At 45.0% G+C, this 23,145-nt stretch overlaps 1 protein-coding gene across 1 annotated transcript in view; it reads left to right on the top strand.

Annotated features, from left to right (window-relative positions):
• Positions 1–19,850, top strand: part of znf804a (zinc finger protein 804A) — a 45,372-nt gene extending 25,522 nt beyond the window's left edge. The window contains exons 2-4 of the mRNA XM_080839932.1: positions 9,858–10,001; positions 13,343–13,473; positions 13,801–19,850. Coding sequence (XP_080696058.1) covers positions 9,858–10,001; positions 13,343–13,473; positions 13,801–17,158 — 3,633 coding nt within the window. The 3' untranslated portion in view covers positions 17,159–19,850. The remainder of the gene's footprint in view (positions 1–9,857; positions 10,002–13,342; positions 13,474–13,800) is intronic.
• Positions 19,851–23,145: the final 3,295 nt, after the last annotated feature.

The raw sequence follows: 23,145 nt of genomic DNA, 5'->3' as shown, positions 1-23,145 counted from the left end.
ACTGTTCTGACTTTTCCTATTTCTCACATCATATAAATAACTAAGGCAGTCGTGGCGTGAATGTTGAGGATTTCAACCACCCACCCTCCTTTTAAGGTTTGGTTTTGAGGCTACATGACCCAGGAAATAACCCTCTATGGCTGACAGCCGAACATAACAGTGGATATACTGTAAGCAGCATGTGACTATGAACTGGAACCAAAATGTGTCAAACTTCGACATCTCACAATCATTGTAGTTATTGCATGCGTGCACAGCTAGTTGAATGACGGTTAGGCATACCAGATGATTTGTAAAATGTTTTGCACAGACATGGTCCTATTTTGTTCATGTTCATGAACGATGTTACTGATTTTTTTTTTAGTTTTTTGCAATTGCTACAGGCTTTGGTTCAAAAGCCCATTACTGGGCTACCTAGGGAGTGAGACAAAAAGAGAAGGTGAGCTGTCAATCAAGAGTATTTGAAAAGTGGTGTTTTGTTTGATTCTGTGTTAATTGTCTCATTCTTCCCTTCACCCATCCCTTCTCTTTCTACCTAAAGCCTCTGTTATTATTATTATTATTATTCACAGCGTCTGCTGGCAGGATGCTCTAGGGGAAGACTATAAGTAGGTCATTAGAATTATTTTAGAATTTATTTGCTCTTTTCTTCGTTTGCTCTAGTTCTGGGCGGTGGGAGGGGCAGAATTTGGGCCGCAGGACGTACAAATGATAATCGCATATCATTTCATCAAAGCCAGGCATTGTTTCTTTTTTCTCTCCTCCCCTCTCTTTGAAGTCTCTTTAGTCTCGTCCTTTTCAGGATTATTTGCCTCTGTCCTGTTTATGCTTGTGTGCATGACCTGACCTAGACCTCAGAGTCAAGCGGTTGGATACAGTTCAGAGGGAGAAAAAAAAGAGAGAATAATAAAAATGCCCTGAATAAACAGCCTCGGTGAAAGGCCGCAGGGTCGACCAAATCCCAGTCAGTCGGTGCATCCGCGCAGGCTGTGACCCACCCACCATCCCCCAGCCGAAGAGCCTGTAGAACATCAATCTGACTGCTCAATGAACGGGAGCCTAATCGCAGTCTACATTCTCCAGCAACCCGCCTTCCAACTCCCCCCTTCCACCTCCCCCACCCCACCAGATAGCCTGCATATTTTTGTCTCTGGATATGCACTGATGCGAAATTGAAAGGTCTTTAGTCCACCTTTATATCACTGTATCTTTCCTCCTTTCTTTCTCTCTCTCTCTCTCTCTCTCTCTTTCTCTCTCTGTCTCTCTCGCGAGCTGAGCTGGCGGATCTCTTGACGTTTACAGCCGTATGTGCCCAGCGGTCCGCTCTTCTCTCGCTCTTGTGTCAGCGTGTGATGAAAAGCCCAGTGCAGTTGTAGGGTCATGAGGCTGGAGGCAGTGTGAAGACGGACAGAACGCGTGGCATAAAGCCGGCGCCCTGAGATGGAGGGGATTAATTACGACCTGTCTCATTCTGGTAGAGTGTCTCTTATTATTATCGATTTGAGCGCGGGAGCGACACGAGGCCCTGGCAGAAGGACGCCGGCCCCGTTTGATTCGAAACGCTGATGCATAGTCATCGCCTGCGGGCAGGGTCCAGGCTGAGACAAAACGAGACGAGACGCGGGACCATCTGAGGGCCACACCATTCATCAAGGCAGATTGAGTTGAGAAGAAGAAAAAGATGATGAAGAAGAAGAAAAAAAAGAAAATCAGCACCTTAGGTTACACTTTTAGGCACAGTGTTCACTTCACTGTGGCGGAGAGACCCGAGAGATGCATGTGTCGCCGGGGCCCCTTCTGAGAAGACGACGGGTGCCGCTATGGCGGCGTCTGATGAGGGATGAAAAGAAAGAGGGGCGCACTCCTCCTCTGCTGGGAAGCCATGCTGAGCCTCAGGTCTTCAATCACCAGTGACCATCAAAAGCCCCGACTCGCCACAGATATGGACCCACAAAGAAGCTCACAGAAAGGGAGAGGGAGGGAAGGAGGGAGGGAGGCAGCGGTCCAAACGGTCCTGAGGTAAATAAACAGTGTTCGTTCGTCATGAAAAAGATAAGACATTTTTTAAGTCTGCAACAAAAACAACAAAAAAAATCCCGTCAGCTCCTGATCTCTTATATTTATCACCCTCATGATTGTTATTTAAATCAAGGCAGGGTAGGATTTAAAATGGATGCAATTATTCTTTTTTATCGTTCCATAATCATCCAACTGTTTTTAGCACACTTTTAACACCACTGGAACAGTAAAATCAAATGATCCGCCGGTAATGGCGACGCGTGTTTACACGGCGCTGTAAAGAAGACGAAGAGCCGGCATAGGCACCTAAGAATGGAACTCCGCTGCAATTCTCACTCTCAGCTACCCACCAAGGCTGTGAGGGGAATTAGCAAATTACTCATCTTTCTAAATAAACGTCACCACCGTCTGTGGGTAGCTTTTAATCTCATTTGTTCCAGCTCGCATCCTATTGGAGTTATTTTTATTACCGTGCCAATGAATGAGGAAGTGTCACAAACTCGAGCTGCGCATCACTTGGCATTTACGGCTGTTTTCCCTTCACATTTAGTAGCATCCAGTGCATCTGCAGATTTGATGTTTACATGTAAAGATTCAGTGCTCTTGCAAAGAGAATAAAATTGAACACACACACACACACACACACACACACACACACACACACACACACACACACACACATATACATTTAGAATAGAACCTGTCAACAGACACACACACACACACACTGGCACACGCAAACAACCTCCCCAACCCCCAGATTTCTCATTATGATATGCATCTAGCACATGTCTGATATGGATGCCTGCATACTGCTGAAGCCTCATTTTCAGGGGAAATATGCGCGCGCACAAAAACAAAAAAAAACAACATCTTCATTTTGGTCAGGGTTGTTCGAGCTCAGTTTCATCAAGCAGAAAAATGTCTCTATAATTGCTGCATGCTCTTCATGAGTTTCTGGGCGCATCTGTCTTGCTCTACCTCTCTCTTTCGCTCTCTTCTCTGAAAGAGAAAAGCATGCTCTGTTCCCTTCATAACCTCAGTTGATTGCAGATGATAATTATCGCACCTCAGCTTCGCTCACAATGGGAGGGCAACCTCAGGAAAATTAGCAGTTGTCAGATGGAGTCACCTCTCCTCTATCTGGCTGTCAGAGCGTTGCTTGTGCGTGCGCCTGCCTGTCCATCCTCTGTTTTCACCTTTGCTTTCTTCTCCACACATCTTCTTCCTCTCCTTTGTGAGTCATGGAATATTGTTGCTACCAGCCCTATAGGAGTTTCAAGTTGGAGTCGAGGGCTTTTTTTTCCCCTCTCTGATAATTGTAGTCTTGATGAGCTAATTAATTTCTTTATTCCTTGCCCCAAATCCATCGGCACGAAGAGACCGAATCCAGCTTTTAACTCAAGCCCCCGCGTATGAGTGTGTCAGTATATGTGTGTGTGTGCGTGTAAGTGGTGTGTGTATCTGTATGTGTGTGTGTTGTCTGTGTGTCAGCGTGTGTGTGATGTCACCTCTCTTTCTCTTAATTCAGCTACATCTACTTCATGCTCTTTTTGGGCTGTTTGGGCCCCGGGGTGAGTGAGAGGAGAGGAGAGGAGAGGAGAGCTGGAGTAAGAGAGCAAATTACATTGCCTTCTTTGGAGAGGAGCAGTCATGCATGACAGAGACACCGTCCAGCTCCCTGATGTATAAAACACAGGGCTTGGACGACGGAGGCTCGGATTTCTCATCAGTGTGCCCAGGCGACTTCACTTGGTCCCCCCCACCTCCCCATCCCCATTCTGTACCCACGCTGCCAAGGCTTACCATAAAGAGAGGCTCTGCTGGGAATCCGCTGGAACCTGGGATGCTAATTAAACCCCATTCCCTTTAAACCATTAGGATTCTCAGACAGATTTTCCTTTCTATGTGTGGGGGGCGGAGGAGTAGTGGCATCTATGTGTGTGTGTGTGTGTGTGTGTGTGTGTGTGTGTGTGGGGGGGGGGGTTGGAAGTAATCAGGATCCAGGGAGGAGTGCGTGCGGCAGGAGAAATAATAGAGGGGAATCCTTGGAGTGCACAGCTATTAGTGGGGTTAGTAGGGGATGTGTGCGGTGTGAAAATGCAAACACCTGCACATAATGCACGTATGTACAGAACATTTGAGTATCATTCAACTCCTTAGTGGTGTCCATTTGGGGCTTTTGGCCGGGCTTTCATGGGGACTGAAGTGATTATCTGCAAATAGGGATTTACTTCCGTAAAAAAAAAGAGAAAGAGCAAGATAGAAACGAGAGAGAAAGAGAGAGAGAAAAGAGATAGAAGGAAAGTGTCAGAAAGAAGGAGAAAAAAGGGAAATTATTATAATGGCCTTGGCAGCTGAAGTGTGTTCTATTTCTTTCACGACTGCAGTAGCCTGACATTTACAAAAGAGAGAAATAGCGTTGAAAAAGCCACTTATGAGAAAGAACTACATCCTTGCTGTGGACATTTTACTTTGTTTACCCTCTCAAGAGGAAACGTATTATCTATCAGAGGGGCTAAAATGCTTCCTCTCTCCAGTGCTGAATCCAATGTGCAGACACGCCAGACACAGTTTTCATTATGGCCCTGTGTAGTGCCCTCCGCACCGCCCCTAAGTGAGAGGGAAAGAGCTCTCTCCCGAAGAGGACCATATAGTACCATATGGGAGAAAACCAACTGATGGCCGCTGAGAGATATCTCAGTGGCAACCCACTATATTTTTCTCGTCTCACTAAAAAAAATCCCTGTTATTCACTTACAGAGTGAACAAGTCACAATTTATTTCTGAGTACCGCATGATAGCAGTGCTGTACGTTTATGGCCACGTAGGATTAGGAAATACTTAGACATAAAGTAGAAGGTACTTAGAAATTACTTAAAAAAATTATACACAGTCACAGGAACTTGTTGAGTTTTTTGCGACAGTCTCAACTTTGGTGTGATGGAGCTGTGCACAACAGTTGAGAGTTGATGTTTGTTGCACCATAGCACCCAGCAAATGATGATGAAAAAAAAAATCACTTGCGCTACCAGGACTCCACTTGGAATGTCATATGAAAAATGTCATGCATCATTTTAAATGCTTCAGCTCTTGTAAATTATGGCAGGAGCCATTTTGTGCGCTACAGTAACTGTCACATCACTCACAGTCATGTCCTTGATACATGACCATATGAGCTGCTATGGGTATACTAATTCCTCACGCAAGGTTAGAACGTCAGAACCATTTTCAGCATATTTGTGGCTGATTGTTATAGAGAATAACTGAAATGACTCAAACTGAATGATTAGTATGTGGGTGTCAAGGTCACTCTACACCTCTATAAATACATTGCCATGGCTGCACTGAAGTCTCTTAATTTACACACCTCAAAAACGAATAAGCTTGTTTTTCTGTACGAAAGGTGGCTTTATGTTGAGACGAGTTGAAAGAGTTGAAAGAGTTTGCCTCCATGCATTGAGTCAGTCAAGGAATAATCTCCTCTGTGTTCGGGAGAGAAACCCACAGATGCTTTTTCCATCTAGGTGGTGCTTTTAGTAACAACAGCTCTCACTGGATGGCAGGAGAGAGAGAGAGAGAGAGAGGGAGAGAGAGAGAGAGAAAGAAGCAGAGAGAAAGGGAGAAACAAGCACTTTCCTAGTGCTTTAGTAGTAGCTCCCTCTCCAGTCAATACAAGGAGAGAGATTCTTTGTGTGTCAGCAATTTAGAAACAACAGCCAACAGGAATCCCCCAGAAGCTGCACAATTAATCATGACAGCCAAGGTGCCAAATTTGGTGTTGAGCAGCTTCCAGTGTTTGCTAAGAAAAGAAACCAACATGATCAGAGAGGCTGGGCTCTGCACTCACAAGTTGGCCTCGTCCTTTTCTGAGCAAGGGTTTAAAAAAAGCGAACAGATGATCGGGGAATTTGATCACCTGATGCCGAAAGCTCTTCATAAGAGAGATGAATCCCTGTGGACTAGTTAGATTTAAAAAAGAACCTGAACGACTCCTGCGGTTCCTGGAGAGTGTGGTATGTGGATCGACACAATGGGGGGAGAGAGCTCCTTGGGTGAGGATCCTGTGTAATTCCTGCCGTGAATACTCGTGATTCTTTGCAGGAGATCATCGTCTTGATTCATTAGCTAGTCTGTGCTGTATCAGTGATGGAAGCCATTGTACCAGTGCCTTGGCAAGAATTCACAGGCAGGCCTCTGATGAACAGCCTTGTTAGAATACCCAGGGCCATTTCCATGAGAAAAAAGAAGGGAGAGAGAGAGGGGAGAAAAAAGCTTAAAAGTATGCATGAATTCACAACTGCATTTTCAGAATGTAATTTGCAAAGCTAATATTTTACACTTTATTTTTTCCTGATAAATTATGCAAGCATATCAAAGGGGAAAAAAACTCAATTGTAACATAGTAAATTGCTGTCCTAATTTCAGCGCCAGGATATTGTTTGAAGGCCTGCTGAAAGATTCATCAATATCGAGTCTAATTTTCCTGAGTGTGGAAGTTTTGGCTAATGTTTATATGAAATGTCCTTATTACAACATAAGTAGGTGATATTATTATTGCACTATACTAACTCAGACCCTAATACTGACATCTTGGAACAACTTGCCCTTATGTAACAAGCATACTTAAGTACAATAAGGTATTACGTACATAGCACTTAACCCTTTAGTCTGAGGCCTGTCAGGTACCTTTGAGGTGGCTTGATATGTCTTGACATTTTCTATATACTTCGCTACTTTTCTACATACATCGTGAAACATTGATCCAAAAGTGCCACGTATGATATTATTTAGCACAAACTCAGAAACAATAATCTGAGAGCAGTAAGAATGCCATTATTATCATTTTTGGTGAAATCAACAGTAAAAAATACTTTTTGGATAAAGTGGGGCTGCAGTTTCAGTTTTAATCTCTGTAAGTTTTAGAATGTTCTTCAGTCATCGACTACAACCTCCTATAAATGTTCAGTAGGAATTAAAGATGCACAAAGATGTAAACCCCAAATCATTCACGCCCCAGTAGCAGTTGTGGTTAAGTCTTATGTCAAGTCAGGTTATTCACATTTGTGTGTGAAGAATTCCTAAACTACACTGACAGCCACAGACATTAGCATTCTCGTATTTGTCACTGTGTAACTTGTGAGGTTTTGGCATTCTCCCGAGTGTTGAATTGAAGCTTAGTTTCTGAATACCCACCAAGCTGCTGAAGAGGGTTATTTATGCTCACAGCCCCTTGTGTACGTGGCAGTCCCATTTTGGGCTTGTTAAAAAAAAAAAATCTAGTAATCCACTGTGCAGAAATATCCTGTCTTTTGATGTCACATAATGTAATGCAAGATTGGAAAAAGTGCTGCAACAAAATTAAACAAAAGACAAATATTATCGTTGACAAAACGAAGCTTAATGCATTCATTTTCATGCATTAGCTCAGTCAATGAATCAGGGTTAAACAGAGGCAGATTATGTTGCATAATAGTGCATTAGTCCATGTCTGGGGCTTTCCTTTCGCACGGGAATAATACAATTACTGTGATTATTAATAATACACTCCTCACAGCACAGGGATGACGCTGGAATCCTCTGGGTTAGCACTTTTACAGGGACAAACTCCCAGGCTGGCCAGATAAGGCGAGAAGACTCAAACTGTGCACACACACACACATGCACAAACACACACACGCACACACACTCTTTCAAACCAATAGAGGAAGTCATGGTGCCCTTGAGAATATCCAGCACTCTTTTTTTTTTTTTTTTTACGGGCCCAGGAAATGGGGTGGGATGTGGGGGAACCCGATAAGGAGGGGGGGGGGGGGGATCTTGTTTTTGCGACTCAGGAGGGGGAGGCTCTCAGCGTGACACAAAGCGTCATTTAGCGCCGGAACTCCCCCTGTGGTGATTAGGGCTATCTGCTGTGTAAATGACTTCTCAGCTTCACACAACAGCGTTCCGCTGTTATTATTTTTTTTATTTTATTTTATTATTAATGTTATTTCCCTCCTCGTCTTTGGTGTGGCTGGTGCCGTTCTAATTGCCTTTGCTCTGTTCTCTACTTAAAAAAGCAAAACAACAACAACAACAACAACAAAAACAAAGGTGAAATGAGATGCTTTTATTTTTAAATTTTAAATTTTTGGTTGTTGTTTTTCGGGAGTGTTTACACATCACTAACCTTCAGCAACCTTGGTATTTTTTTTCTGGAACCTGGTTTCCACCGAATGCAAGTCGTGACGCCTGAGAGGGAATGCACCTGGAAATCAAATCTGAACACCCCCCTCCATTAGCACGCCTACCCGCTCATTAAGTGCAATTACTTTGCGATTCTGCCTTGCTTTAGCGGAGTGGTGGAGGTGTGCTATTATTCGTGCCAATCAACACGTGTTTAGTAGCAGTTTTTCTCTCACCTCGTTGCGGAGATTGGGGAGGGCGGACGATTTTTCACAAGTCATCAGCTCATCTCAAAGAGCTCTTATTACACTTCGGCCTTTAATGGACTCGATGGACATTCCTGTGAAGTGGCAGGGAATACTGACAGGAGTGTCCTCGCACACACTCCCGGCTACTGGCCGATAGTCCCAATATTAGCTGATAGTGGTTTCATCCACTTTTGCTTTCTCTTTTCTTTTTGATGGAGCGCTCAGATCCTGTCGCAAATGGAGCACTTGGTGAAATGAGAGAGAGAGATAGTGGAAGACAAGAGCCTAAAAGTGTCTGTAGAGGTGACGGGGCTGAAAGTTCAAGCTGTGCCTTGAAATTGCCTGTGGATTGGTTTTGTGGTCGGCTTCTTCGACTGTCCCCGTCTCTTTGGCAGGATAATGTCAGAGCATTCATATGACTGATACTGTAAACAGAGCAATAGAATGGGGGTTTATGTGGTTTGTGGGGGTAGCCAATGGCCATTGGGTAGGACACAGAACACCCTTGGGGGAAGTATGGATCTCACGTTCTATTCCGCGCAATGCATGCAGAGTTTTGAACGTCTGACTCTCAGCAGCGGTTGAGCGATGAAGAAATTTGATTTGAGATGCTATCTCCCTCTGGTGAAACAATTCTCCTCCCTGTTTCGTTCTGAATCAATATTTAATAAAGAATATAAAAAGAGAAGATGAGGATCCCAATGAAACAGCCGAAATGGCTGAGAGGGAACATCAGTTAAAGATGCAAGTGCTCTCGCAAAAAATGATGAATATAAACCAAGATGACATTAATAATATGTGTCTGCTATTGAAACTAGAGCAAACAAAATATCATAGCCAGCCATTTATATTCTTCCATGGCTGGCCACAAATGAAATATCGGATCCATTTAGCCATAGTTCCTCACTGGCAATCTGTTGAGACCACATACATATTGGAGAAATAACACACACATATACACACACACACACACACACACACACAGACAAACATGCACACACATGCACCTAATCACAGTCAAACAATGTAGTAGACTTTCATACCTCAGGGTGGTCCACCACAGCAGAAAGGATTCAGACGTACTTTGGGGAGAGAGAAAAGGATAAAGAGAATGATCCTTAGACACAGCAGTTTCTCTAGTGGGTCCTCACCCTTAAAGTCAAGTAAAGATAAGCATATTACAGTAATTGTAGCTATTCTCTATGACTGCTTTGACTTCAGGGACACAGTCTTAAGAAACTGTGAGTCAGCCAGTGGCTTAGCTTCCAAAAGCAGTGTGACACAGCAGCAGCAAAATAATAAATGACATTTAAGCGATTTCATTTTAAAGAAATAAATAGGCTTAATCTGTTAAGAAGCGAGATTATTTTTTAATTACGTTTCGCATGTCTAATTCCTCGCTTTGTGCTTCTGTGTTTGCAGGATTATGCCGAGAAAGAGAAGACCCTGGCCAAGGCCCTAGAGGACCTGAAAGCCAACTTCTACTGTGAGCTGTGCGACAAGCAGTATTACAAGCACCAGGAGTTTGACAACCATATCAACTCATACGACCACGCTCACAAACAGGTAATAGCGCAGGGCCACTCGGCTAAATCGGCCTATTTCCACTTACTCATGCCATGCTGCTGGCTGGCCCCGAGGTCTGATCAGTGAATGAAGGTAATGGAGTGTTTCAGTAGGATTGCAATAGGCTGCTGAGCACGTGTGCGTGTGTGTGTGTGTGTGTGTGTGTCACAAGACCAATGAAGTCACCCTGGTGTTGGTCGCAAAACGTGCATGGTCATGGTACTGGGAGATGGAGTTTTAATTTCAGGCGCCATACATCACACAGCGGACAGAACAATTGGAAGTTATTGTATTTGCTGTTATTGTTGCAGTTGTTTTTTGTTCTTCCGAGACAAAGTGGATCTATATGGCTTTGCCGGCAATGGGGTGGAACCCCAGGACAGAAAGAGCCTTGTCTTCCTTCCACCCTTTCCCATCTACAGGGCAAGCATAATATGCAATGATACAGCTCAGTGAGAAAACTCAAAATCTGTCCAGACTTTGTACTTTGTGACTAAATTATTTCTGTTTGATTTTCCCTCGACATACCAGCAGTCATTCACAATTCCAGAAATTTTGCTCTGAGAAAAACTCTAGGGGAGTCGACAAGTCTTGAAACAATAATCCCTTTTTTAAAGCAAAAATATGTAGCTCTTTTTTCGACCCTGAGTCCCGAGCAATCCCTCACAGAGCTCTGTACCACAAAATAATTTAAAAGCTTAGAGGCGCCCTCTCCACAGATCGACTTGTTAATAGAATCACACGGACGTCCAAAAAAAACACAAGCCTCACCTTTAATAGCGAGTTAAAGCTCTAATTCCGGCGCTTGTCCTGTCGTTTGATATCCGTGGTGACCCTGGCGGTCTGCCTCGGAGCAGAAAGTGAATTTGCGGCATCTCAAGAGCCCCTCTCCTCCGTCAATATCAGGCCTGGCTGAACTATTGACTGGCCACATCTGCAAACCCTTTGCCCGTGACCTTACTACTGAGTACCGCAGCGGGAGTGAAATGAATGGATTATGGCAGCAGACTAAGAGGGAAAAAAAATAACTCAGACGTCCCTTGAGCTTACACTCATGTCAACCCACCATTTCTCCTCTACTGCCACCACCACCGCCAACAACAACAACAATAATAACAACAACAACAACAGCAACAACACCAGCACCACATCATATCAACATTTCTGTAGGCCGTCGTCAATCATCACATGCATGCAGACCCCCTGGCTGCCGCTAACTAGAGATTAAGTGAGTGAGCAGCGCAAAGCAAATGCTGCTGCTTGGTCTCCAACAAACTGCTGATGGATGAGAGGCACAAACCCAGAGTCTGTTTGCAGGCAGACGGAGCATGTTCTCAGAGAGCATGACTGAGTGCAGCAGGGAATGGGGCCTTTTACAATGAGCTTCCCAATACTTCTGAATAAAAACCCAACACAGTCATGACTGCAGTTTGAGTGTGAATTTTACACAACAAACATTCAATGTCTGATTGTTCCAGAGCAGATGAAGCTGTGTTTTATGTCAGGCTAAAACTGAGTCAACCTGTTGAAAAGATGAGGAAATATTTATGCCGAATCATGATTTTCTTTGTTTATTCTTTTTTTTTTTAAAAGAGGGGAGCGTCACGGTTTATTCACAGTCACTCGAGGACATGAATGCTCCTGCAAATTCTCATTGATTTCCATTTTTTCCGAGCATCTCCCAAATGAATCAAGTCGAAGTGCAATGGGATGAAATGTGAGACGTTCACAACAACAAATCATTCTGCAACACTTCTGCCTCGGCGTACCTTCAATCAATGCTAACACCTCCGCTAAGCAACACACCTGGGAACTGTGATAAATATAGCCCACGCCAACCTGTTTGCTATTTTTTGCAAAGCAGCGTTGACAAGACAGCACCGCACAATGAAGAGGGGGCTGAGCCTTCCCACACAGACATTGCATCCAGGCAGAGTAGGCGAGTAGAAAGCCTATACACTGTTAAGTGTATGTCTGTGTGTGTGTGTGTGTGTGTATGTTGGAGGGGAGGGATCAAACCAGTTACCCTTGAATGCCCAGTTTGAAGTGGAGGTGCTCTTTACATGACAAAATTATATCTGATGTGAGCGCCTGGCTACCCTGGCTATGAGACCCCAGCCGTGGTAAACGCAATCACTGAAGCCTCCTCAAACAGGAAAGGTTAGAGCGGCACTGAACTGTGTATAACATCCTGAGCCTGAGCGGAATGCCTAATGTGGGAGCAGACACCTCCTGGCTACCTGATGTCACCACTGCCGTTTTTTACCCACAACTGTTACTATAAAAGAATAACGTGGGTGACCTTAGATTCTTTCACCGAAAAGCAAATAAATATACCAACAGCTAAATAAATAAATAAATAAAAGTAAACAAATCGGAAGAGAAACAAGTGCGTCAGTTTGGCTCAGCGTGGATCCGGGTCTCTGAGGGAAGCAGGCATCTTTCTTAAAGCAAAACATTAAAAATTAATAGACAATTAAATGCAGGCTTTTAAATTAATTGGACTTGACTATTGTGGCTGTCTCCTGTGTGCCGCTAAGGTGTTTTAAATGGAAAGTTTGAGTATATAAATCAATTTTTGAATTATTAATGGGAAGTCATTTAGATTACATGGCTGGATTAATGTGAGCATTTGCGCAGTGATGGCTGCCTGATCGATACATTTCATTTGGCCCCCTTGAGAAGTATCCGCTGTCACGTACAGGAACTGCCAGAGACTGTGTGGGGAGACAACGACTGGCATCAATCCGAAATTCAAATCACAAGTTCTTCTGGACCAGGAAGCAAATGCAAATCAGTATCACTGAGTTTTATCTAAAATAAATAGGACAATTTCATGCAGTTTAGCAAAGCCCATCCTAAGCTACTTTTCATTTGCACAGAAAATGGGTTTGATGAAGCATAACATTGGTGTGCAAACACCTTTATTACCTTCACCAGTCTTGAAGAGATTTTTAATCTTTCGCGGTCTATCCCTGAATGCCTGATGCACCGAGATACCCAGACTTCATAATGCAAGGTTGTTAAGTGGAGAAAAGGATTCCTAGTTTCAAAGAGGATTATTATTCATATTGTGATGTTGCCTTGACAAGAAGTATACTCTCTCTGCAGTCTACTTGCATAGATACAAAGATAAGCCAACTGAAAGCCTTCCTCTCCTCTCTCTCTCTCTCTCCCCCTCTCTCTCCCTCTCCCTCTTCCTTTCTCTATTACTCACTCTTTTCGTCTCATTCTCTCCTACATTATCCTTCCATCTCTTTTGTCATTCTGTTTCTTTCTTTCCTCTCTCTCTCTTCTACTCACGTCTAACCCCGTCTTCTCTCCCCCCTCTCTCTCTGCAGAGACTCAAGGAGCTAAAACAGAGGGAGTTCGCTCGCAATGTGGCCTCCAAATCCAGGAAGGATGAGCGGAAGCAGGAGCGGGCTCTGCGCCGCCTGCACGAGCTGGCAGAGCAGCGGCGGGAGGTTCACTGGTGGGTGGAAGCCTCCTGCCTTATTCATAAAAAGCACGACATCTGTGCCTCACACGCACATGCACACACGCGGCTGCTGTTGCCGTTGTCGCTCATTCACCAGCTAATAGCGTTGATTGAGAGACACTGCTGGTGAATGCGATGAGCTCTTTAAGCTGTGTTGATTTCCTCCCTTTGAGAAGGGGATGTGGAAGTATGTTCGGAGCATATGCTGATGTTTGTTTACGTTTTGTCTTTCATCTTTTCTCCCGCTCTCTGTCTCTCGTTCTCATTCACTCTCTCTCTCTGTCTCGCTTCTCTCTCTTTCTCTGTCGTCTCTCTTTGTAGTGCCCCAGGGAGTGGCCCCAAGTTTAAATCCACCACAGTGGCGGTGGAGGCAGGTCTGAGGGACCCCTGCGGTGAAGGATCCCCCGAGGAGGCGCAGGGACTTGCTGCGCTGGAGGCAGGGAGCCAGACTTACAACAGCAGCAGCAGCAGCAGCAACACTTCAGGCCTGGCAGCCAGCAGCAACCATGGCAAGCAGCTGCCATGGCCTCACACAGGCAAGCAGAAGAAGCCACCAGGCTGCCGGCGCAAGATCGCCTTCTCCTTCTCCTTCCCGAAGAGGGCCTCTCTAAAGCTGGAGTCGTCAGCGGCAGTATTCTGCGAGGGCACGGAGGAGGGATCGTTGGAGCGGAGCCGCAGACAAAGGCTCCGGGCGCCCCTTGTCGAGCTCGACCTCCCCAGATCCCTCGGGGACACGGCAGCCGGCAAGGCGCTAAATTGCGACGAGACGATTTACTGCATTGGCACACGGCAGGCCCCGTTTACTCCGAAGAGCGGCAGCGTGGAGAGCGAGGGGTCATCTGATACGCTAGCGGGCCGGGACAACCCCAGATCCACTTCAGATTTGTGTGCTCTGCTGGTGTATTCGGAGGATGTGGCCAGCAGCCCTTCCAGTTCCCAGATAGTCGGCTCCCCTTTTGCTCTCAACGGCGTGGACATCGCGCTGGACTCAGAGGACTCCGTGAATGAGAGCCTCAAAAGCTGCGATCCTAATGGGGGAGCGGAACTCAAAGAGCAACCCGCCACAGAGGAACCCGTGTCGGAGGACAGCAGCCCTTTGAGTCAGAACTCCTCGGACATGTGCAGTGAGGCTGACTCCTCGCACACAGGTCACATAACAGAAGAGAGCCAGCCTCTAAAGGCCCCTTTCACAAAGCCAAGTCAGCCTTTTTTCTCCGTGCGGAGCAGAGACGGTAATACCATTTTCCAGTGGCCATCGGAGATGCTAACCTTCACAAAAACTGACCCGCCCTTGTCGTACAGTTGCAACCCTCTCCATTTTGATTTCAAGGGGTCACACAATCGAACACCCAGTGACCCAAGGCAGGACACCGAGACCAAGATAGATGAGGAGTCCTCCATCAGCTCGGCCTCGGTAAGCCCTGGGAAATCCATAAGTGCAGACAAGCATGTTGAAGAGGGCACGTTCAGTCTGGACCACAGTCCCACTGGAGACGGGGACACGAAATCAAGGAAGTGCCATCAGTACAGCAGTGACACAGAGAGCGAATCATGCAAGCACTTGAAAGAACGGTCGCACAGCCGAAAGCGAATGGATGAAAAACTGCGGGTCAGGGACAGACGCCATTACCGGAGTCACAACAGAAAGAAGAGGCGAAGAAGGAGGAGGAAGAGGAGGGTGCGTCACCACAAGGCCAACGAAAGGGTCAACGAAAGTGATGCCGAGAAGTGCAGGAGATTCCAGAGGCACGTAGAGTGTTGGGAGGAAGCGCTTGATAGCCAATTTCGAGCCAGCACTTCAGCACAAGTGCAGCAGCCATTAGAGAAGTCAAAGCAATCAGCTCTGAATCAGGCCGAGGACAGCTGCAGCGGGGCTCCTGCAGCCGAGAGGCTGCGAGGCAGGAGGCAGGAAGCAACGGGGAGCATAAACGGCCTAGCGGGTGGCCTGACTCTCTCTGATAAGGGCCGAGAGGACGGAAAAAAGGTGGCGGCAGGAGGCGGTATGAGCAACCCTGGCTTTCCATCTGCCCGCCTGACATGCTTGATGGGGTGTGGGTTGTGTCGACTCGACATGCCCCAGCCCCAGATCTCCGGCTTCAAAAGTCATGACGAGCTGCCTCTTCACACGGGAGACGGCTGCATCAAAGCCCTGGGGCAGAACCAGCGACTGAAGAGGAAGCGCAGCGCCTCTCTGAGTGACGTGGATGCCGTGTGCTCGGATCAGGTGACGTGTGCCAGTCTCAGAGCGCCGGGCAGACAGCTGAGTGAGCGGGGGCATCAGAGCTCGTCTGACGAGGAGTCTGCATGTTGTGAACACGGAAGATGCCGGAAGAGAAGAAAAATCGTCTGCGACGTGAATCAGTCTCCTGACCCTGCTTGTAAGGTGCCCGTTGTTGAAAGCCATGTTCTGACTGACCAAAGCATGAGCGATGTGGACCCAAGCGTGAAAAGCCCGGTTCTAAAAGGAGTGTGTGACGGCGGCAGCATTGGCTCAGACAAAAGCTCATGTACTATTGATGATCAAAAGAGCCCTGTGGCTGACGCCCAGGCCGAGAGCTCCATTATCCATGACCCAGGTCAGCTTGTGGCAGATAGCGACCGGCAGATGGGGAGCCCATCTCGCCCTCAAATCAATGAGCAGCACGGTCCTGACAACCCCCCTCCCTCCCAGTCAGCGGAGCGGAGAGATCCGAGTTCCACGGAAGCCACGGGAGACACAAGCGACAGCGGTGACACTCTCACCGCCATATCTCGACACGCCGACTCGGTGGCGGAGGATCACTCTAACAAGCCGGCGGCTGCAGTGGCCAGAGTCTGTTTGGCGAGCGGGAGAGAGAGGGGGAGAGAGACAATGCTGGCGAGGTTTGAAAAGGCCGGCCTGGACAAATCGTGTCAGCACAGCAGCCCTACAGCGCAGCCCCCGAGGTTTCTCCTGTCTGTCGGAAGGGCTGAGGAGGAGAAGGCTGGCAGGGAGAGCTACCGGACCACCAGCAGCTGCAGCAGTCCTTTCCACGGCCCTCCTCCTCCTCATCCTCCTCCCCCTCCTCAGCTGTCATGCTTCCAGCACCCGTCCGACAGTATGGAGAGGCACTGCCTCCTGCAGATCCAAACGAACAGACAAGTGCTCCATCACCACCATCACCACCAGCAGCAGCAGCACCACCACCACCACCATCACCAGCAGCAGCAGCAGCACCATCACCACCACCAGCAGCAGCAGGTGTTTCAGGCGACCAAGCTTAAGGCTATGCTGCAACAGCCCCAGCCCCTCCCAGTGTCTTCGCCTGTCCATCTACACCGGGTCCACCTGCCCTCGCCTGTGCCCTCCGGCTCCATCACCATCCGCCACACCATCCTCCAGCACCACCACCACCACGCCACCTTCCTGCCCGCAGCCCCACATCACCACCACCACCAGCCCCCTCCTAATCTGCCTCCTCCTCCTCCGCCGCCTCCACAGCTCTTCCCGCAGGTCTTACCAGTGACTCGCCTGTCCTTAGGAGCAGAGATGTGCCCGCCCGGCGCTCCGGCTTTCATGACTCCGTCCCAGGTGTCGGTGGTGGCCCCACCTAACTGCCACCCAATGGCTGTAACCTTCCACACCATTCCCCGGCCAGCCATGTTTCCTCAAATGCTACCCCCACACCCAACAGTCATCCCTCTACAGCCTCTCTTCTGACACTGTACTCACCTGTGTGATCAGATTCATTGTGTTTGTAGGAAGAGTCACAGAGCTCAGTGCTCTGCCCATAAAAAGCTACGATGTTAGCATAGCTACTATTGCAGTATAGGATATGCAGAGAGTATTCGACAGTGAGTAGTTTGTCAGTGCTTTAAGGTTAGAGAAGGAGAAATTGTTATTTGTGTAACATGCACCTAACCTTTCTGGCTTCTGTTTAAAGAGGAGAACTGGAGCAATGTTTTATTCAACAACACGACTGTTAATTAGGATTGAGACCTGTTTTAGAAACAATTCATTCTGTGTTAACTGAGGATAAGTCACATTTAGGTCACATTTGAATACCGGCACTTTGGTTAAAAACTCTAAACAAAATATCATTATGTTGCGAGTTAATTGGTGATCTCAATGTAAGCACAGTAGTAGGTCCGGATTAAACCCCAAATCTTTTTAGCAGATGGCCCAGTTTCCAAAGTAAAGGGGAAAAAATGGTCATAATACACACAGTGAGTTATAAAGTCTAGACTTTATGTGCCAAAATGAACCACACATGTTTCTCCACATAATCATTCTCCTGCAAGTACTAGCTGGACAATGCTATTAAAAGACTGTGTATTACAGTGTATGTAGGGATGTAATTTCCAATTACCAGTAGTGAGCCAATTCCATCCTTGAGAGGGTGAATTAGAGGACTGCTTCCCTGTAAGCTTTTAGATGGTCATTTAAGACACAGCACTGAGTGAAACCGAACAGAGTGTTTTTGCCACAGCTACACAACACAACGCACATGATGGAGGGTTGGCTTATTCCTAGTCAATATGAGTGGGTGTCTCCGCGTGTTGGTTTGTGTAGCCTTGTCGAAGGGTGGTTCTGATTGGCACCGTTCCTGCTGTGGCAGAACTAATACCTATGAGAGGTGGGTGGCATGACAACCATTAGAAAAAGCGGCGTCTACTACAGTGTTTTTTTTCAAACCATAGTGTCCCTGCAGGTCAAGTCAAATGATGTTAATTGTAATGTAAAATGTGATGAAGTAAGGAAAAGGAGTGAAGATGAAGGAAAACAATACCTAATATAGTTAGATACCATATGTTACATAGTTAGCATGTCCTCTGTATGGACCAGCAGTACTTTAGCAGAGAAAATATGGATTTCAGTGAACTACCTTGGCTGGCTAGTGTTATTCAAAGTGGAATCTCTGCACTAACACCAGAGGTTAGGTATGACCATCAAAGTTACATGAGTTTCACAACATCCTCTGTTCCTCACGATTTAGTTTCTGTAATAATGTATTGTGCGCTGCCTATCTCCACTGGTAGTTCTGTCATGTAAGCAATTGAACAATGTTGTGTTTAATGGGGAAGAGTTGTTAGGTCAGCATAATTTTGACGCCTCGTGAAGTGGCAAACAGGAAAGCTAATGCTAGATACTTGGTTCTCAGCTTACAAAGACTCGAAGGTGTGCCATAACTCAAAATGTAATGCCTGTTACAGTATGTACTGAGTGAACAGTTTCCTTAAGTGTTCATTTATTTTGCTTTTGTTAATTGATAGAGGGTGGTGTTGTTATTGAGCATAATGAAATAGAGCACCTCAATATATAAGCTCAATATATTTTGGTCCCCCTGCTTGTTTTTCTAATATACGTAGGCCTTTAATCTAATAGAATACCCCAGACATTATAAGCTTTAAGGTTGTAAATGCAATACACATGAAATTAAATTTGTTCTTGAAGCACAAAATAGTTTAAAGTGCTATTTTGAAAGTGAATGTTTACACATACCATTCAAGTCACATAAAGGGTTGTAGCATCAACATAATGGATCAATTGAGGCATTTTTCAGAGTTAATTTGAAAGATCACAGTACATTCTCTCATCTATCGGTGCATTCGTCTGTGCAATCACTAGAAGCTGTGATCTTTTGAAATGTTTGTCAACTTCCCAAATTAACTGCTGTTCTTGCTTAGAGACAAGAGCCAATAAGTCCATCTTTTAATTTCTTCTTTCCCCTTCCAAGTGCTAGCTCATTAGATGTCAGTAGGTGAGACACCAGTCTCAAATATAGCATGTGGCAGCATCCAGACCACCTCAAGACAGTATAAGTGTCAAATGCTCAGCTAAGGAGCAGGTGCCAATTATTTCATGTCAAATATAACCACAATAAGAAATACAAGAATCCGTACTCTTGCTCCTTGCTTGCATCAGACAACCAATAAATTCCATTGTCCAACCAAGTAATAGTTTTCTTGCTAAATCTGTAAGTCTCTAAACTAGACGGACTGAGAATATACAGACTACAGCTGATTATCTGTGTTCTGTTCGGAAAAAAGGGCAACTGTTTGACAAAGGAGCAGCTGTGTGGGGAAAACCTGTTGGTTTGATATTGCAAAAGTAACTCATTGACACTGGAGCTCCTGTACAGGTGACTGGGTTTGTTGGTGTCTTGCAAGAAAGAGTCTTTCTATAACCTGCAGTATGAGTGACATTAAAAATGGCATTTAAGCATTTCAATTTGTTCTCTTCATAAACCTGCACCTCTAGTCCAAATCTGCATTACATTGTGTGAATGCACAATTTTAATGTATTTTCTCTTGACATTCAATTTGCTCTTAAGACCTGTACATTGTGTAAATTAGCAATGTTTATAATTAATGTAAGATTTAATGTATATGTAAATATGTTCCTGTTTTTATTGTGCAATGTACCCTATATGTATGAATTATTTAGATAAGACAAAGCAACTATGTTTTTTACGCCAATTTGCCAACCGAATGATGTAAAAGTGATATCTAATAAAATAGACATAAGAGAGGTTTTCTTTCTCCCGAGTGTTCATTTCAGTTCCCTCAGATATTCAAAGGATTTTTAGACCCTTTCTCTCACTGGTTCTCTCACTGGTACCCATTTGCAGACACTTTTAAAAACCATCTGTTTTAAGACAAAGAACAGAAGACCCTATTTGTCTTGGTTATGAAAGAGCATTTCTTTGGTTTGCCATGGCAGAAAATAAATCTCTATAAATCTCTTATTATGCAAATGTAAGTGGCATTACATCATGGAGAATGTTTTCTTAATACCATGACAGTCGACGCATGATGAACTTCAATGAGATTTGACATATAAGTGTGTCATTACTCTGTCATTAATCAGTGTGAAAAACACTTTCAAGCTCGTTTTGACATTTTGGCCTTTTAATGTGCGATAATGCACATTTACTGGATTTCTAGGCCAGGGAGTTGACTATTGTCCCATTCCCACCTTTACAACCATACACATCTCTGTTAATGTACAGATCAGCTCTACAACCATACACATCTCTGTTAATGTACAGATCAGCTCTACAACCATACACATCTCTGTTAAAGTACAAATCACCTCTACAACCATAAACTTCTCTGTTAGTGTACAGATCAGCTCTACAACCATAAACATCTCTGTTAGTGTACAGATCAGCTCAACAACCATACACATCTCTGTTAAAGTACAGATTACCTCTACAAGCATACACATCTCTGTTAGTGTACAGATCACTTGCATTGCTTTGTGTTTGCTGATATTTGCTAGTAAGGTTCTCTGACAATACTGCATTGTTTACCGAGATCAATGCATCTTAGGTATACTGTCATCTATCTAGTGTAATATGATCTGTTTTAAACGGAGGATGACACCCACACAAAGACCCACAAAGATCACATCAACTATGTACTATTTGTTTTCCACAAAAATGTATGTCTTCATTATGCATTAAAATACAGATAGGTATAAGGCTACAACTGGCATCATTTTGCGCCATTGTTCTGGAGTGTTTTTTCATATTGCCTAGTAGTCAGACGTTCTGCCCAACATGATAGGCCTGCCATGGGTTTAGTTACCTCATAAAAATTCCCCCAGTGTTGGCAGAAATCACTATAAGGTCTATTGTACCATCCACCCTCACAGGGAAAAATGACCCTGCTGGTGGCGTGCTATTTATAGCCAAGGCCACCCTCTGTATATGAAACGTCAAGAAATTACATTTTCCACACAATTGGATTTCACCATGATAGCACGTATTGACATCAGAGTGTATATATATTTTTTTCTTTTTTTTTCATCAAGCAACTTATTGCGTATTTGAGCAAGGGTATCTTTACTGGCTGGACAATTCCAGCAAACTGACCCTCCTAGCCCATTACATGAAACTTTTTTGTTGCTTCACATTGTCTGTGGGCATCTTTGTACATCCCACAGTTTTACACTTCTTGCCCATGTGACTTCTGTGACTTGCGAAGAGGAGTGTCTGGGAAGGGCTGTTGGCTCTCATGAAACCTGACTGACCTTTGCGGGTGTTGTGGCAGGTAGTGCAGTGACTCGTGGTGCCACTACCGAACCACTCGTTTATCCTCGTGTGTATCAGTGAGAGAGAAAAAAACGAATGAAAAAAATCACCAAAAAAAAGAAAAGAAAGCTACCGGACAAGACAATGCCATTTGAATTCCCACTGAATCCATTCTCACCCAGCCAACATGCAAAAACATGTTCACCCCTGCTGCCTGCTTTCTCGTGTAAAAAAAAAAACGTGGTGAACCATCCCTCTGGACCAACTGCCACAGTTCCACTGATTATTCAGATGATTTAGTCGGGAGGACACAATACAGTCTGAGTCTGCCTATCTCGCCGTTACATAAAAGCGAAAGGGGATCTCATTTGCATATTTGCTCATGTTACATAAATCACCACACTGCAACATTATTTTAGTAGGTTGGCTCCAGGAGTCTTCTTAGAGGACTTAGCCTGGAGACTCACCGACCACCTCGTTTAGAACGCCCACGTGCAGCGCTGGAGAGAGACTCTGCCAGAACAGTGCGAGATAGAAAACAAATTACTTCACTGTAAAACAAATAGCCTCTTAACGAATCTAGAATGTTCTAATCTCTGCTAGTTTTCATATACACTGAGTAAAGCTATCTGAGTCATCTCGCCTGGTGGGAAGAAAACTTCGGTCTTTTGTGTCTTCTTCGTGTCTTCTGCCGATTTTTGAGGGAGTTCATTTAGCGATTCGCTCAGGCAATTCTAGGGGCCCTGAAGCTCCTTTATCACTGTGCCTTCCTTTCAGGTTTTGTTTGTTGTTTTGTTTTCCTCCAAGGTCAAAATAAACATGAGAAAGTGATATAATAACCCTGACAAAACACCACATAGGACTGTCAAGTTGCTAAATTAAAGCTTAATTAACGTTTCCATTTTCTGAGAGGGAGATTTTATTACTAGACGGTGATGACTCCCTGGGCAATTTCACAATCATTATTATAAAATGCCAGCGTGGTCTCTGTGGCTCTGACTGCTAGAGGAGCAGCTGTATTAGAGGCTATAAACTTTAAAACCAGGATTTAATTTGTGTTGGATTCTATCGGTGCCTTGTATGAAATATTGACCTTCAGTGGGATTCTTTGCACCTTTGCTTAACAGGCGGTATTTAGAGGCTTTTAAATGTCCAACGACTGTCAAAATGACCTTTGACTAACAAGGCAATTCAGCTCAAGCTGCAAGATGTGCTCTGCGTTTGAATAAAATAACAAAAGCACGTCAGATACATGTGATTAGAACTGTAATGGCTTTGAAGGAGTAGAATAGAATAGAATAAAATCGAATAGAGATGGAACGCAAAGCAATCTCTCTTGAACACCGTGTTCCATTTCTTACAAATGAGGGTTAAACTCCTGAAATCTTTCTGTGGCTCTGGTATAATGGGTGTGAATTGTAGCGTCCCCTGTGTTTTAGCCCGCCTCGAGACAGTCTGGCAGAGCTCAGTTTCTCTGTCCCCTCTGATCCCTCTCATCGATTCAGCTGTCAGCAAATTACAGTATCACCAACCTGTCTGCAGGTGTGCTGCCTGAAAATAAAACAGAGAGACAGGCAGAAAAGCAACTAAAAAAAAAGGTTCGGTTTGTATCTTAAATTATTTCCTAGGAAAAAGAACAATCGTAACTCCAAGTGCATGTAATGTCGGC

The sequence above is a fragment of the Sprattus sprattus genome (assembly GCF_963457725.1).
Source record: "Sprattus sprattus genome assembly, chromosome: 5".
NCBI lineage: Eukaryota > Metazoa > Chordata > Actinopteri > Clupeiformes > Clupeidae > Sprattus > Sprattus sprattus.
This window is presented reverse-complemented; position numbering and strand designations above follow the sequence as displayed.